This window comes from Osmerus eperlanus, chromosome 26 (assembly GCF_963692335.1).
Source record: "Osmerus eperlanus chromosome 26, fOsmEpe2.1, whole genome shotgun sequence".
NCBI classification, from domain to species: Eukaryota; Metazoa; Chordata; class Actinopteri; order Osmeriformes; family Osmeridae; genus Osmerus; species Osmerus eperlanus.
The window spans coordinates 2829167-2845429 of record NC_085043.1 but is presented as its reverse complement, the minus strand read 5'-3'; the positions used below and the strand labels follow the sequence as shown (position 1 = coordinate 2845429).

The following is a 16263-nucleotide window of genomic DNA, read 5'->3' as shown; positions in this document are numbered from 1 at the left end:
GTTTGTGAGTGAATAAAACTCCCTCACAATTTATGTTTTGTTACATCTGAACTTGTTATATGGAAATTATCATCCAGTTAGGCCTATTTGAAGTTTTTAAGTACACCCTTTTAATGTTATAAAAAAACAAACATTTATTGGGGTAAAACTTTAACAGATTAAATAGATTGAATAATTTGCGATTAATTGCGATTAATCAAATGAAATAATGCGATTAATCGCGATTAAATATTTTAATCGCTTGACAGCCCTAGTTTTTTTTTCTTCTTTTTGTTAGAGGTGCATTCTCTGTCTTTGCTTTTACATCTCTCTCTCACCCAAGTGAAGGAGCGCGATACTGCGGTGTTTAACTTAACATTATGAAGTCGGGAGAGGTATGCAGCTGACATGAGTTAACGTTGATGTAACATACTGTATGTTTTATGAATATAAAGTTATGTTACATAGCTAATTCTAGCTAAATCTCTTTGTGTAATGGGGGAAAATATATAGATAGAATGTAAAGAAGAGTTTTGGTACAGAGGCACATTGCAAACGTTAGGTAGCTAGCTTTGCTAGCGTCACTTACGCCTATAGCTTACCTTTTTTAATGTTTTCTTTCTAAATGCCGGTAAAAGTTTGATGTAGGCCTAGTGCCAGCCGTCTCAGTGAGCGTCTCTTTGCAGAATTTAGACAAATTGTGTGTTTTCTTTTGGACGTTATTGTAAACTCTTTGTGGTTCAGGTAACCAAATCTAATTATAGCTGATTTGGCCAACATCTTAAGACTGACACTGTTTCGCCTATCTTCCTCATTCACTTTTGGGGTGCGAGGAGGGGTGATGGGTAATTTCAAATTAGTTAAGTTATTGGTTGCATTTGAAGTGTGATGTTTTACATCCAATAACAGTAATGATATTTAAAAAAAATAAAAAATAAACAATGCACAGGAAATTTTGTGATATTCCCGCAGTTGTGGTCTTGACCGGTCTAGAAATAAAATCCAGAGTACTCTTTGTCCGAGACCGAGACAAGACCGAGTAAAAATGCGGTCTTGTCTCGGAATCGACCGCATTTTTGGATGCCTAACCCTTAACTCTTGTGGTTGCATGTCAATCCATTAACCAAACTCCACTTTCCCTCCAAACATTGCTTAAAAGTATTTGCATAAAATTACTTTTCATGATGTCTGTCATCATAAATTAAATTTGATTGAACAAATCTGATTTATTGTTTTATTTTTCTGCAATAGGTATTTTCCTTTTGGGATAATATTTCTGGTTGCTGGAAAGATTTTGGATATGCAGGATCCATCTACACTTGGAAAGAAACTGGGCTGGTACACCATCACTGTCCTGGCTGGCCTCTTTGTACATGGTCTCATCCTCCTCCCTTTTTTCTACTTCATCCTGACCCACAAGAACCCTTTCACCTACATTCGTGGTCTCCTGCAAGCCATGGTCATTGCTCTTGCCACCTCCTCAAGGTAAATATTTCAATTAACTGTTCAAGTATTTTTGAGTTTTTTGAGGTTTCATTTTCAAAGTTGTCCTATATGACAACATTTGTCAAGGAAATTGACCCACTGCTGATCCTCAGTATCTGATGCACCAGTGTCTGCACTAGACACAAACAGCCTGGAGTTTACCTGTACTTGAATTGTGGTTACATTCATAGCAGGCGGAGCTCTGATTTGCGGAAGGACAAAGTCCAGTGAAATGTGGATAACCAGTGGCGTTTACAATAAGTGGCAAGGGCGTACAGTATCAGTCAAAAGTTTGGACACATGGGAAAATGTGTCCAAACTTTGGCCAAACTTTTGACTGGTACTGTACATGGGGATTGTCACTTGCTATTTTTTAATATATATTATCCCCTAAGTGCAGTGTTTTGGTGCCATTTAAACTGTGTTAAATGTATTGTTTAGAAAGTAAATTGTTCCATTTTGTCTGTCTACAAATCTTAAGCAGTCAGGCAATTGTAGTGCTGTGCTGTCCTGGTCTGGCCTGTGTGGCTGACCCTACCCTGGTCTGGTGTGGGTTCTTAATCCAGGGCTTGGCTCAATGGCTGCTTGTGTGTTCTGAGTTGCTAACCCTGTGATTGCCTGTATGCATCTCTATCTCGATGTTGCCGGCTCCAGACTGAGGGGATATCTGGAGTGGCAGCAAGCAACACAGGCTAAACTCCAGTTGTGAATTAAGGAGAGTCATGTCTTAGTTATCGTCTTACTCAGGCTTCAATTTTTCCTGTAAAGGTTTTTATTTACTTTCAATCTTACTTTCACTTTGGCAATATACAATTTTACTTAGGTAAACTGATATTGTACACATTATAAAATAATGCAACAATAGATTGGCTAACATATGTAAATATATATATGTAAGTATAAGTATAATGCAATAAAAAAGCTGATATCTTTTTTTTGTTTTTTTGCTTGTTTCGATCCTCATTTAGCCTTTTAATATATATTTGTTATTATTGTTTTTGTAGTTTTTATTATTATTAGGGGCCAAGAAGCGAAGCTGCCGATTTTGTTTCTACCTTTTCTTCTTCTTCTTATTATTATTATAATTTTCAAAAATTAGGCGTTGTTGGATTTCTTGGATCAAGACGATTCGATTGCACCCTGTCATTTCCGCCATTTAAAATTTTCTGAAAAACCAACTTCTCCGAGCCCCTCCTAGGCCGTTGCTCCGATTTTCACGAAAATCTAATCAGATCATCTTCAGAGCATGCCAACCAAAATGGCTGGAATTGATTAGTCAAACCGTTTTCAAATAATGCAAAAAAAAAAAACTATTTTGATAAAGAGTACGCCAAAGTGGACTTGAGGCTATACCTCTGCAACGGCTTACTGTATTGAGACAAGACTTGGTAAGTGTCATCACAAGCATGACTTGAGGGTACCTGAACAGTTTCGGCACAATGCCACCTACTGGTCAGGAAATACTTCTGATTCTATGTGGCATACCAAGTCAAAACATATCACATTTTCCTATGTCGGCCATTTTGGGTGTCAGTCATTTACAATTTGTGTTTCCCATACATTGATTTATTTGTGGCGGCCCGCCACAATTAAAAATGTACTGCCGCAAATCTATTTACTTCATTTCAATTTTTTATTGTTTAACATGGCAAAAAAAGTATTTCATCGTAGAGCTGCGCGCAGCGCATTGATGCGCTCAGCCGCTTATTTCCCCGCTCGCTTTCTCTCTCACTACAACGGACCCATCTGTGAATAGCCCCCATCTCTCCGTGCACGCACTGAATCAATGCGCGGGACAAACATATTTTTCCCGGAAAATCAGTCCAGAGTTTACGAACGGTTAGCAGGCCTATCATAATTCTCTGCACAAATGTGTCCAAAACCGATACATACACCGATACAAGTAAAATATAATATAATTCATCATTACATATATTTGTACATTTGTCCAAAAAGTATAATGCAATTTAAAAACAGCTCATATCTTTTTATCAGTTTTGCCTTGCTTATTTAGACCCTCGTTTAGGCTTGGCCCCTTAATTGCTGCTTGCAGCTATATTTATTATTATTATACTTCTTCTGCCATGGGAGTCTATGGCAGCCCATAGAACCGTATGGTTAAAATATTTGAAATTTGGCCCACTCATTGAGGACAGTCTCCTGATCCTTGTCACCAAGTTTCATGTCTACCCCTTGAGCACTCTAGCACCACCAATGGGTCACAGTTGGAGGTGTATTTACAAAATATTTAATGCAGTGTCATTGGATTCCTTGGATCAAGATGATTCGATTGCACCCTATGACATCATTTCCTTCATTTGTCCGCCATTTAGAATTGTTTGAAAAACATACTTTTTCATACTCCTCCTAGGCCGTTGATCCTATTTTCACAAACATTTAATCAGATCATCTTCAAAGCATGCCAACAGAAATGTATGGAATTCAAATTGTTTAGTCAAACCGATCTCAAATAATGCGCAAACGATTTTGACAAAGAGCAGGCCATATATATGTACCATTATTATCATTGTGGTTGTTGGTATTATGTGTAAGGTTACACAATATACAATTGTATTTAACTAGGCAAAAAAACACCTGTTCCGGGAGTACAACAGCACTTACAAAAGATTTGTTGGATCAGACTACAACACCAGTTCTCAGCTAACGACTCTGCTTCTGTCTGGAGAGGGCTCAGTCAGAACACCAACTACAATCCCAGAGCCCCCCTCTCAATTAACAACTTTCGCCTGGCCAACAACCTGAACGAGTTCTACTGTCGTTTTGAAAGACAGTTGGACTGTCCTGACCCAGACCTACCCACCGCAGAGGCCCACATTCCTCCCCACCACAGAGATGACTCTTTTCATCCAGGAGGGAGAAATGAACTTTTTTGACTTTTCAAGAGGTAGAACCCCCGCAAAGCAGCTGGGCCAGACTCTGTTTCTCCAGCCACCCTGAAGCACTGCGCTGACCCAGCTGTCTCCGGTGTTCACAAACATCTTTAACACCTCCCTGGAGACATGCCATGTGCCCGCTTTTTTCAAGTCCTCCTCCGTCATCCCTATGACCAAAAAGCCAAGGCCAACAAGACTAAATGACTACAGACCTGTCGCCCTGACCTCTGTGGTAATTAACTCTTTTGAGTGCCTGGTGCTGGCACACCTCAAATCCATCACAGACCCTCTTCTGGACCCCCTGCAGTTTGCCTACAGAGCTAACAGGTCTGTAGACGATGCAGTAAACATGGCCCTCCACTTCATCCTCTAGCACCTGGGGCCTCATGTATAAACGTTGCGTACATTTACATGTATTCATTTAGCAGACGCTTTTATCCAAAGCGACTTCCAAGAGAGAGCTTTACAAAGTGCATAGGTCACTGATAACAACAAGATAGCCCCCCAAAAATTGCGGGTAGCCAAAACATGAAGCACATATTGTGAACAACCAAAATAAGTGCCAAAGGGAAGAACCACAAGAGCATGTAGTTAAACAAGTTACAATTAAACAACATGAATCGCTATAAGTGCAAGTGTACCTGTAGAAAAGCAAGCAACAGTAAAAAAATATTTCAACAATTTAAATCAGTTACCACTAACCAACAAGAGCAGCAAGGCTCTAAGCAAGAGTCATTGTGATCCTTGAGGAAACTAACTGGCGGGTGGGGGTGTAAGGCTGCAGGAGAGACTTGATGTAGTCGGGTGCAGTCCCGTTCACTGCTCGGAAGGTCAGTACCAGGGTCTTGAATCTGATGCGGGCCGTGATGGGTAGCCAGTGGAGGGAGATGAGGAGCGGGGTAACATGGGAGCGTCGGTAGATTGTAGACCAGGCAGGCCGCCGCGTTCTGAATCCTCTGGAGAGGGTGGGTTGCGCATGCTGGGAGACCGGCGAGCAGCGAGTTGCAGTAGTCCAACTTGGAGAGGACAAGTGCTTGGACTAGCAGCTGGGTGGAGTGCTCAGACAGGTATCTCCTGATCTTCCGGATGTTGTAGAGGGTGAATCTACACGACCGGGAGACTGCAGCAATGTGGGCTGTGAGGGAGAGCTCGTCATCCATGGTAACCCCAAGGTTCCTGGCAGAGGATGAAGGGGTCACCGTCGCAGATCCCAGGGTGATTGAGAGATCATGGGAGATGGAGGGTTTGGCCGGGATGATGAGGAGTTCTGTTTTGGCGAGGTTCAGCTGGAGGTGGTGCTCGGTCATCCAGGCGGAGATGTCTGTGAGGCAGGCCTCAATCCTAGCTGAGATCCCCGGACCGGTGGGGGAAACGACAGGTAGGGGAGGTGGGTTAAGAAGGGTGGAGAAGATAGAGAAAAGTTTGTGGGGGTTTGAAGCAGAGTTAATTTTGTTCAGAAAGTAGCGGGTTTTAGCACCAGTTAAGTGATAAGAGAAGGATTTAAGGAGGGAGTGATACTTATCAAGGTCCAGACCGTTTTTGGACTTGCGCCATCTCCTCTCAGCTACTCGAAGGGTGGACCGTTCTTCACGGATAACATCCGTAAGCCACGGGCAGGAGGGAGAAGATCGTGCAGGCCTGGTTGACAGGGGACAGAGAGAGTCAAGTGATGCAGTTAAAGTGGTTAACAGGGTGTTGATGGCAGTGTTAGTGGGGTGGGACGAGAACTTGTCGATGGGAGGGAGGGAGGCTTACGTTACGTGTCCACTACAGCGTTTTTTAACGCGCTGCACCGCTTGCCTTCCCACAGTACACCACGCTTGGGGGCGTGTTAGAAAAGTTAATACAGAGTTGTATTTCTCAAGGTCACTGTTGTAGTCATGGCCAAGCGTGCAGTCTTGGGTTCATGTACTCACAATATCGATCAAAATACCACTTTTACACAACATTAATACATCATTTTTACTAGTGCAAGATTACAGTAGAATACATGTTACGCCACCGGTCACTCAACCAGTCGTTTGTAGGCTGGGCTAGCAAGCTAGCAGTGGCACAGAACAGTCACGTAATGTGACGAGACTGAATTTAAAAGTATAAAAACACACTAGGGACACTGACTATGTCGGCAACCCTGCACCATTCATTATTAGTTTAATGTAATCTTTAAATTCAGGCTCATTACGTAACTTTGTTCTGAACAGAACTGGGTGTGCAGACACATACGATAAGTTTGTCCTCCATCTTGAAATTGTAAAACCTAGAAATGTTTACCATGACTAACAGTTGCTACGTTACAAGAACGTTGGCCATTCGGATTTGCAGTTAATAAAAAATGATTCCAGATCGGGAGAACAGTGCTTCAGAATCACTGTCACATCTTCACACCAGCCACTGTTGGTGTAAAAACAAATACAACCGCCTTTCGATTTGCCGGAGTCCGGAATCATTTCACTCAGCCATGTCTTGAAGCACAACAGAAGATGAATGAAAGTCTCTGTTTTTCCACACCAGTAGCTGAAGTTTGTCTAGTTTGTTTCTCAGCGAACGCATGTTGGAGAAACATTTCCCCGGTAACGCTGTACAAACCCCACGCCGACGAAGTCGCACCAGTGCACCGGTCCGTTTGCCTCTCCTACGACGCTTCGCTGCTAGGAAAAAGCCGAGAGTGGCTTTGACTATAATGTCCGCTAATTCTGCTATAGTGGGAATTAAATCCGTAGTTGTTTCCCTGATGTTGAGGAGTTCGTCCCTAGTCAGAGAACTCAGGAAATATTGGCAAACATGGAGTTACAAGACAAAACTAAACAAAACAATGTGCACCGAACGGCCGAGGCTGCCATTCGCGGCACCAACTTAGCCCGCAGCAGCTAACAAAGTAAGCTAGATGCCGTTTCAGAAAAATAACTTATGTTGTGGGGACCGTTGGAAATATTTGGAACTCACTCAGCTAAGGATTAAAACAAATTATTTTTTATTATTATTGTATTTTTGAACCACTAGAATTAGAATGGCTGAGAATTTTCACTGCATACATTTCAAAATCACTAAACACTATCTCTCTTTCCACAGTTCAGCCACTCTGCCCATCACCATGAAGTGCTTGTTGGAGAACTGCCATGTGGATAGGCAGATTGCCCGGTTTGTCCTGCCTGTGGGTGCCACCATCAATATGGATGGCACAGCTCTATATGAGGCTGTAGCGGCCATATTTATTGCCCAGGTTAACGACTATGAGCTGGACTTTGGCCAACTGGTCACAATAAGGTATAATTGTTACTATTGATGGGTGTGAATTATCTTGTCTTTTCTTCAGCCTCACAACTCCAGATTATTGTTTTTAGCTGAATAGTTATAGTAATAGTTCCAAATAGTATTCAAGATGCAGGGCTTCGAGTATTTTTAAAGTATTTTCTTTTAAAGTATTTTTTTCTCATGGCCGGCGTGCGTATTTTTGAATCAATTGATTTCCCCTACCAATCATATGAGAGGAACGCAGCTATAACTAACGTTACAAGCCTATCAGAAGCAGAGCAGGGCGGGTCCTGGCAACACAGTGTGAATGAGATCCATACGTTAGCGTTGTCCTATCAGAAGCAGAGGAGGGCGGGTCCTGGCAACACAGTGTGAATGAGATCCATACGTTAGCGTTGTCGGTGAAAGCATGGTGCGCAAATTCATGAAGCCTGGGGATGATGTCCTACCCATAGATAAATGACTCAAAAATAAATGGCGCTGGGCGTGGATAGAAGAAGGTAGAGACGGCGTATGGAGCTAAATCAGGGCCAAATGTTTTGTTAATTCGAAAAATCTATAGTTGAAAAACTAAAGCTTGACATTGAAAATTTACGTTTTGGTCTAAAACTTGAAAAATAAAACCATGTATTCAAACAAAAAATAAGTGTACCAATTTTTTTTTCAGGTTGAATAAAATGTCGATTAAATTCTGGAATTATTTTGAATAAATTATTGATTTTAATTTTTAACTTTTATATTTTCACAGTTTCACATTTCATGTTTTCCGATTCATTTTATTGAATTTTTACGGCTTCAAATATTTTTTTTAGATTATTTATTTTTTAGTTTCAGATCTGTTTTTCAGTTTCAGACTTTTGGCCCTGATTTTGCGTAGGGGGCGTGGCTTCAACTCAGAGGCGGGAATTATGAGTGACAGCCTAACAAAGAGGCAGAAGACTCGGCAGTCGGCATGGCGTCCGCTCCGCCAAGGCAACACGCTGGCGCCAGCACACAGGTAAGACGTGAAAGATTAGCCTTTTTGAGGGTATGTGTTAATGACAAAAAAATGCCACTGCAGGGATAATGTATCTATACAAAAAGCCTAATATCTTTCACGTCTTACCTGTGCGCTGGCGCCAGCGTGTTGGTAAAATTGGTACACTTATTTTTTGTTTGAATACATGGTTTTATTTTTCAAGTTTTAGACCAAAACGTACATTTTCAATGTCAAGCTTTAGTTTTTCAACTATAGATTTTCTCGAATTAACAAAACATTTGGCCCAGATTTACCTCCATAACAGCGAGCCTTTTGGCAGTTGGTGCAAAAAACTGAGAGAGCCTGGTGCTTGTTTCTGCATGTTTTGCTCGAGGAAGCTACTATATGCCAGCAGCGGTAAGAAAGTGCTTGCTTGCCATGTCATAAAGCCGCTGCCCGTGCACTCAAACTTACAACGACGTTGTCGGGAGCAACTGTTACAGCTGACACACCGTTGTCTATGACTGACCATGTCTGCGACTTAGAAATACGTTAATACATTTATTGCGGAACATGACTTGTCATTCACAATTTATTATCCACTGGTCACCCTTTGTAGAAAACTAGCAGAAGATTTTTTTTTTAAACCTCAAAAAAGTTCAGGCTCAGGATTTTTTTTTACTTTAACCCCTGAAGATTCAGGGGTTCAGTAAATGCTGTATGTCATTATTATTTCATATGAATTTAAAATTAATTAATTAATAAACTCTTAGCACGTTTGTTTTACCTATATGCAATATGAATTGTATAGTGTTTGTAGAATTGTGCTTAGTTGCTGCATGACAACTCAAAAACACCAGTTTATTCATGTTCTCTCTTAAATCTATTGACTTACTATTTTCTTGAATTGACAGTATAACAGCAACAGCTGCCAGCATAGGTGCTGCAGGGATCCCTCAGGCTGGCCTTGTTACTATGGTGATTGTGCTGACTTCAGTAGGACTGCCACCTGATGACATCACGCTCATTGTTGCCATTGACTGGGTCCTGTGAGTCTGCAATAATAACTATTTTTGAAATGTAATTTGTTGTACCCTATCTTGATTATTAAAATGGGCAAGGGTCTAAATACAAATATTATTTAACAATGGTCCTTAACATAAGGTTGTATTTCACAGGTATAAATACCCAGAGGTCAGAAGGACAGTTTTCATCATGTGTCAAGTAATTTAATGATAAGGCGAAAGTATGTCATCGGCCTGCGTAGTCAACCCAAACATTTTTCCGTTGTTCAGGCTTGTCGAATTATAAATTATCCATGAATTTACAAAAATAAGCATCCTTTTCCTAATAACCATAAATAGAATGATTAGTATTGGCAAAACCTAACTTGGAGAATAAAACAAACTAGCTCCAACATCAGAAGTGATAACTTAATTATTAATGCAGATTTGTTTTAAGGAATTAAAATGTAACATTTGCTGTGAATCAAGGAAAATAATTGTTTTAAATTTTGGTGAAAATCTGAAAGATTAAATTGTTTCTAAGAGTAGAGTCAATTTGCAAAATGAAATGGACACAAGTTCAAATCTCTCTAATAATCCCTGGCATATCTGTCTCTGTGTGTTAGTTTCCCACAATTATCTGGAGAACTGGGCACTCTACAAAGTTAATATTGTGCAGGTGTCCTTTTTATAATCCAATGGAGTGCAGAGTGACATTGTTTAGATCAGCATTTTGACATTCCCCCAAAAAAATTAGCTGCCACTTTTGCGATGGATCTTTTTCAGCCATGTTGAGTTTGCACTATACGCTTTACTAAGCGCTTGGACTAATGTGCACTAGAGGTAGGAGGCCATAACATCAGTGAATTTTGTTTCGTTAATGAACTAATGCAATTACAAATTTTTTCAAATGCTTACACACATTTTTTTAACTTGTGCTCTTCTTTTCAAAACTTAACACAGAAATCCAACAATTGCACACACAAAATGCAAAATGCCTCGCTTCTCTTGCAAAATGAAGCACTGCAATCAAAATATCACAAACACGTAGCAAAAGCAGACTTTTGTCTCATGTTGCAAACACTTTTACCATTATATTACATTTTTGGATATATCATATACACACAGTTATTCAAAACCTAAAGCTCTTCTTTCATGAGCTCCTATGTACATTTCTGTACAAGATTGAAAGTAAATGGGAGAGATGCTGAAAAATTCATGGTAAACACGAAAACAAGATTGAAACCAAACTTATTTTTTTACTATAAGCATTTGTGGTTGTGAATACAGTATTACACAGTACAAAAGAAAGAGTGTAGTAGGACAGAAACCAAACCTAATTTAGAAAAAGGTGATTACGGAATGGTGTATCTGTGTGTGCCATGAACTGTAGCATACAGTAATATATACTATTTTCTACAATAGTCAGAATGTCTTCTTACAGTCACTGTACTGTTGCACGGTATGATACAGCAAAGCACCAGACTGTGACCAATCATGCAGTGCACTGCAGTCAATGGATGCATGGGTGCTAAAATATATGTTTGTGTATAGTATACCATGTGTTGTGCTGAAACAGCTATTATGTGTACATTAGAACATGTGTATATTACAGTAGATTGTTACATACCTGTTATCTTTTCTATAGTAAAGGTTCAAATTATACCCACCACTGTAAATTGACTCAAATTAGGCTATTTATAGGCCTATTCTAAAGCCATGATTAGTTGGTGTTGAGTAAAGCAATGTGTTTGCACATGTGAGGAGTTAGTGTAAGGCACTGATGAATTAGTGTGGCATTTTGATTGGTTGTGTTTTAAAAAGGAAATCAAGATGCTTCCCGTTAGAATTTTGTGTGTTACCTGGAGAATTGTGTGTTGTGTTTTGCAAAAAGTGTTTTATGGAATTGAAAACTGAGTCAAAGGCCCAAAATGTGCGTATGGTTTTGCAGATTTGAGGTGTGGTTCTGGTGTTTGAGTGTCAGGTTTCAGAAATTGTGTGAAAAGGAATTTGTGTGTAAGCATTTGAAAAAAAACTGTAACACAGGCATTTGCAATGAAGTGAAACTAAGCGCTTAATGCACTGGAGTTCGTAGTAAGGAAAATAGGGAAATGTTGTTCTCTCTCGACTCTCAGCCATGTTGAGTTTACTTAGTTGCACTAAGCTAACTCCTTTGAGCCAAAATTATATGGATATAGCGAGCCAAAAACAGGCATAAGACAGGAACAATATAATTTAAGTCAGTGTGATTCAGAAAATCCCAGACTATTTTACAGCATTGCATAGCACAAAGGGGAAAATACAAACATGAATGTAAACATAGCAAACAACCCTTAGGCAGAACTGTACATGCAAGCACTGTATGGTGAATTAGGCCTACAATTATGAGAACTGGTTCAACCATTGTGGATATAATGACTTCTGTTATGAACTAAATGTCCAGATGTTTGTGATGGTAATATAATTGAACAGAAAACCAATATAATACATTTTGATAAGCAATTGAAGCAGCAAATGAAGGCTACATAATCATTTGCATCAATGTACATTTACATTTAGTCATTTAGCAGACGCTCTTATCCAGTGCGACTTACAGTAAGTACAGGGACATTCCCCCGAGGCAAGTAGGGTGAAGTGCCTTGCCCAAGGACACAACGTCAGTTGGCATGACCGGGAATCGAACTGGCAACCTTCGGATTACTAGCCCGATTCCCTCACCGCTCAGCCATCTGACTCCCAATGTACCACAGCATTGGATGTTCTAGCTAAGTAACGAAGGTAACTTATACTTCTGAACTAGCGTCCTCCGTGTCAGGCTAAAAGTTCAGCTAAATTTAGCTGTGTTGCAAAGAATTTCAAACAGGCGGAAACAGAATCTCAAAAGAAGGTTCCATCGAGTGTATTTCAGCCCTCAAAGCACATTTGGGGCCCTATTTTAACGATCTGAAACGCAAGTATCAAAACGCAAAGCGCAAGTAACTTTGTGGGCGGGACTCCGGCGCGGTTGCTATTTTGCCGGCGGGATAAATGACTTTGCGCCTGGCGCAAGTCTAAAATGGGTTGGTCTGATGTAGCTACATTACTAATGGGTGTGGTTTGAGCGTAACGTGCAATAAACAGAGTGTCGTCTCACATTCCCTTTAAGAGCAGCGCTTGTTCCATGGCGGATTGCTACTATAATGGCTAATAATAATAATAATATTATTTGCCAGGCGCATGCCAGGAGCGGTTCACAGCCGAGGAGACCGACGTTCTCGTCAGGGCCGTAAAAGATAGAGAAGTGACATTGTATGGGAAAGGCAAAGCAGTTTTCTCATTGCACTAAGTTTCCCACTCATGCTGCTCATTCAAATTCTTATTCTTATTTTTATATAATTTATATTTTATTTTTTAAATTGTTATATTTTTAAATTGTTTAGTTCTTAGAATTAGTTTAACTATTGTACTTTTTTACTTAATATAAGACCTGTATATGTTTATTATTTGCCCCTTCCTGCCACAGTAAATTCCGTGTTTGTGTAACATACATGGCGAATAAACCGAATTCTGATTCTGATGGGCATGGGAGAAGAAACCTACCCAAATTAGCTTCGGTTAAACAGGCATGGGAGGAAATTGCCACAGTTGTTCCAAATCAAGTTCACATACATAGAGATTTCTCATTAAAATCTTTTTAATCATTGACCTGAAAGAAATGTAACACAGCTAGCCATACAATGAATCAAAACAATGAAGAAGACCCTGGCTTCGCCAGCAGTGCGCACGGGCCAAGCTTGCGCCCTTAAAATAGCATCTCAATAACGCGCCATTGACTTTAGACTACGTTTTTCTGGTCTGTGGCGGAATTGTTTTTCTGAAACTGCTAAATAGCACCAGGGAACGTTTGCGCCGGAACACGCCTCCTTTTTTCGCTGAACCGCCCCCGGGAGCGCAAAGTCATTCCCTAATTTACCGAAGTGCTTCTGTGGAGGGAAAAGTCTGCTTTGCTTCGAGTGCAAACTAGGAATGATACTTGCGTCGTTGACAAAGTCAATTGCGCTGGGTGCAAGATATGGCCCTTGTTCTGTCTGTTGTTATGGGGTATTATGTAGGGGGGGGGGGGGGGGTAGTTACTTTCAAGTAGGGATGCACCGAATCCAGGATTCGGTTTCGGCCGAACCTTTGAATTTTATTCCACCGAACCCTACGCTTGCACTACGCGCGCTACGCTGGTCGACATAATGATGCCGCCGTTGATTACGGGAAGGTGTTTACGTAGGTGGACCGTTCAATGCAGTAGGCTGAGAGAAAGTGAAAATGGAACTTGTGAGCAGAAAAAGTGTTGTTTGGCAGTACTTTCAGTCAAAAGAAGGCGATTCAAGTTGAGCTACATGTTCAATTTGCAATGCCGATTTGTCTCGTGGTGGCAAGGACCCTAAACAATACACAACATCTCCGCTGTTAAAACATTTGAACATTTCAAAGCTATTCTCCTAAAACATATGAATGCGCTGCCTGACTACTGCGTTCAGGTAGGTAGGTAGGTAGGTAGGTAGGTAGGTAGGTAGGTAGGTAAGTAGGTAGGTAGGTAGGTAGGTAGGTAGACAGTCAAGTCGCCCGTCCAATCATTGCATTCGGTCTAAATTCGGTCCGATATCGCATTTATTTCATTTTACTGTCAGAGCATTTGATTTAATGATTGCTATCAGGATGTGAAGTTTATTTCAGCAAATAAGACAAAAAGTACTTCTCAACAACATTGCCCATCCTAGCTTTAATGATGACTCAATGTTCTATAGGGACAGATTTCGCACTATGATCAACGTATTGGGAGATGCCTTAGCTGCTGGGATCATCGCCCATCTATGCCGTAAAGACTTTCCTCTCAGTGGAAAGGTAAGCTAAAAATGCTGGAAAATCATTTGGGAAAATGTAATTAAAATCCTGTTGCAGCTGTAGCTTTAACCCTTGTGTTCTCTTCGGGTCATTCTGACCCATCAGTCATTGTTACCCACCGTCATATTGCGACAACTTTACTGCATACAAAAACAAAGTGAAGCATTCTCTTTTAACCGTCGGGCTGTCTCAGACCCTCCACATTGCAAAGGTTAAAATATATATATATTTTTTGTATTTGGTAAAATTGGGTAAACACAACGATGGTTCGTTATGAACCTTTGGGTCATGTGACCCGAAGGCAGCACAAGGGTTAAGAATAGATTTTTTTGTTGATTTTATGGAATGTTAATTGATGATTGTGTGTTTGTTCCCAGTCAGGGCCATCGTATGGCACGCCAAACACACATAACTCTCACACTACACAGAGTGTCAACGTTTCAATGACAGAGATGCAAAACAAAGATTGCTTCATAGAGGTGATGGGAGATTCGATCAACCAGAGGCACACACACACCGTCTACTACAACATCTGTCAAGTCTAACTCTTGGACAGGACACTTCTCAAATACTGGAATAATTTGAGTGCTTTTTTCTGTTGTGCCAAGAATATAGTACTGAATATTTTTTCTTTCTTTCTGCTACGTTTTTGAGTCTTTTATGCTGGACTTCTGCTATCTGATTTGGATATTCGTAATGCTTTTGAGCAAGGAGTGCAATGGTACATGATGACATAAGGCCGATTGGTGACAAAAGAGACCTCAGACAATGGATATTTACAATGAATATCTATGGACCAATGTTGGACATTGGAATGTTTCCATTTAGACTGTGTTGTAGTGTGTCGTATAATTTGCCTTTGTAGTCATAATATGTGCACATATTTATTATCTTTATATTATCTGTATTTATAAAGCAGACTTGAAATGATAACATGCTGGCATGCCTTTTAAATTATTTCATTTTAAACCATGTGCATTGTTACATATGCATGACCTTTTGATTCCTACAAACAAAAGTACTGTTTGTGTGCTGCATCTAACCACTGGTAACTGGGATGTTTGACAAACACAAATAATGTACCTTTCATAAATAAATAAAAATGACCTGGGAACTTAGGCTACTGAATTTTTTGTGTAAAACTAGCAGACAAAATGAATGAAAAAATATAGCTGCAAGCAGCAGTGAGTCGGCCAAGCAGGTAGGTCAAATTGACCAAAACACATTTTAGACATCTTCAGAACAAGGGGCCTCATTCTAGCCTGGCTCTGCCCTCCTACATACTTCCATTCAACTTGGATTTTGCTTCTGTACTAAGTCTGGGATTTCAGTGCATCAGTCGGTTTTCAGAAACACATTTTTTTGTAAGTCCAATCAGCAAACAGAGGGAGTGGCTGAGAACGATGACGTTGATGTTGTGCACTAGTTTGAGTTGTGGCGGCGGAGAAAGATGCAAGCGAAGCTATTCTGCGGTTGTGGCAACGCTGCCGAATATCCATAAGTTAAAGCCGGAGCAAGAACAATCCTTCAGGCATGAAAACGGGTCAGGGGTGAAAAAGGTGAGAAGGATATTACCCCTCTAAGGGGGTCCGGGTGCATGCTCCCCCATAAGAAAAATTTAAATATTCCATATTTTAAAGCATCAATCTGATGTATTTTGAGATACTTATTTTGCCAACCTGGGGAGAGCTGGAGAAACGTAACTTAAGCCATGAGTCATAAATTATTATGGCCTCCTTACTAAGTATTATGCAAGCCATTTCATGCCAGCCTGTCACTGGGTCTAATATTTACAGTATATGAGGCACAATGTGGT

The 16263-nt window shown here is 40.4% G+C and overlaps 1 protein-coding gene across 2 annotated transcripts in view; it reads left to right on the top strand.

The window, feature by feature from the left end:
• LOC134012972 (excitatory amino acid transporter 5-like) overlaps positions 1-15552 on the top strand; it is a 45768-nt gene extending 30216 nt beyond the window's left edge. The window contains exons 7-11 of one of the 2 annotated variants that reach the window (XM_062452674.1): positions 1231-1464; positions 7428-7622; positions 9483-9617; positions 14351-14447; positions 14825-15552. In XM_062452674.1, the coding sequence (XP_062308658.1) occupies positions 1231-1464; positions 7428-7622; positions 9483-9617; positions 14351-14447; positions 14825-14992 (829 nt within the window). In that variant the 3' untranslated portion in view covers positions 14993-15552. Of the gene's footprint in view, positions 1-1230; positions 1465-7427; positions 7623-9482; positions 9618-9746; positions 9939-14350; positions 14448-14824 lie in introns of those variants that run through there. The other variant, XM_062452675.1, reaches the window with a different exon arrangement.
• Positions 15553-16263: the final 711 nt, after the last annotated feature.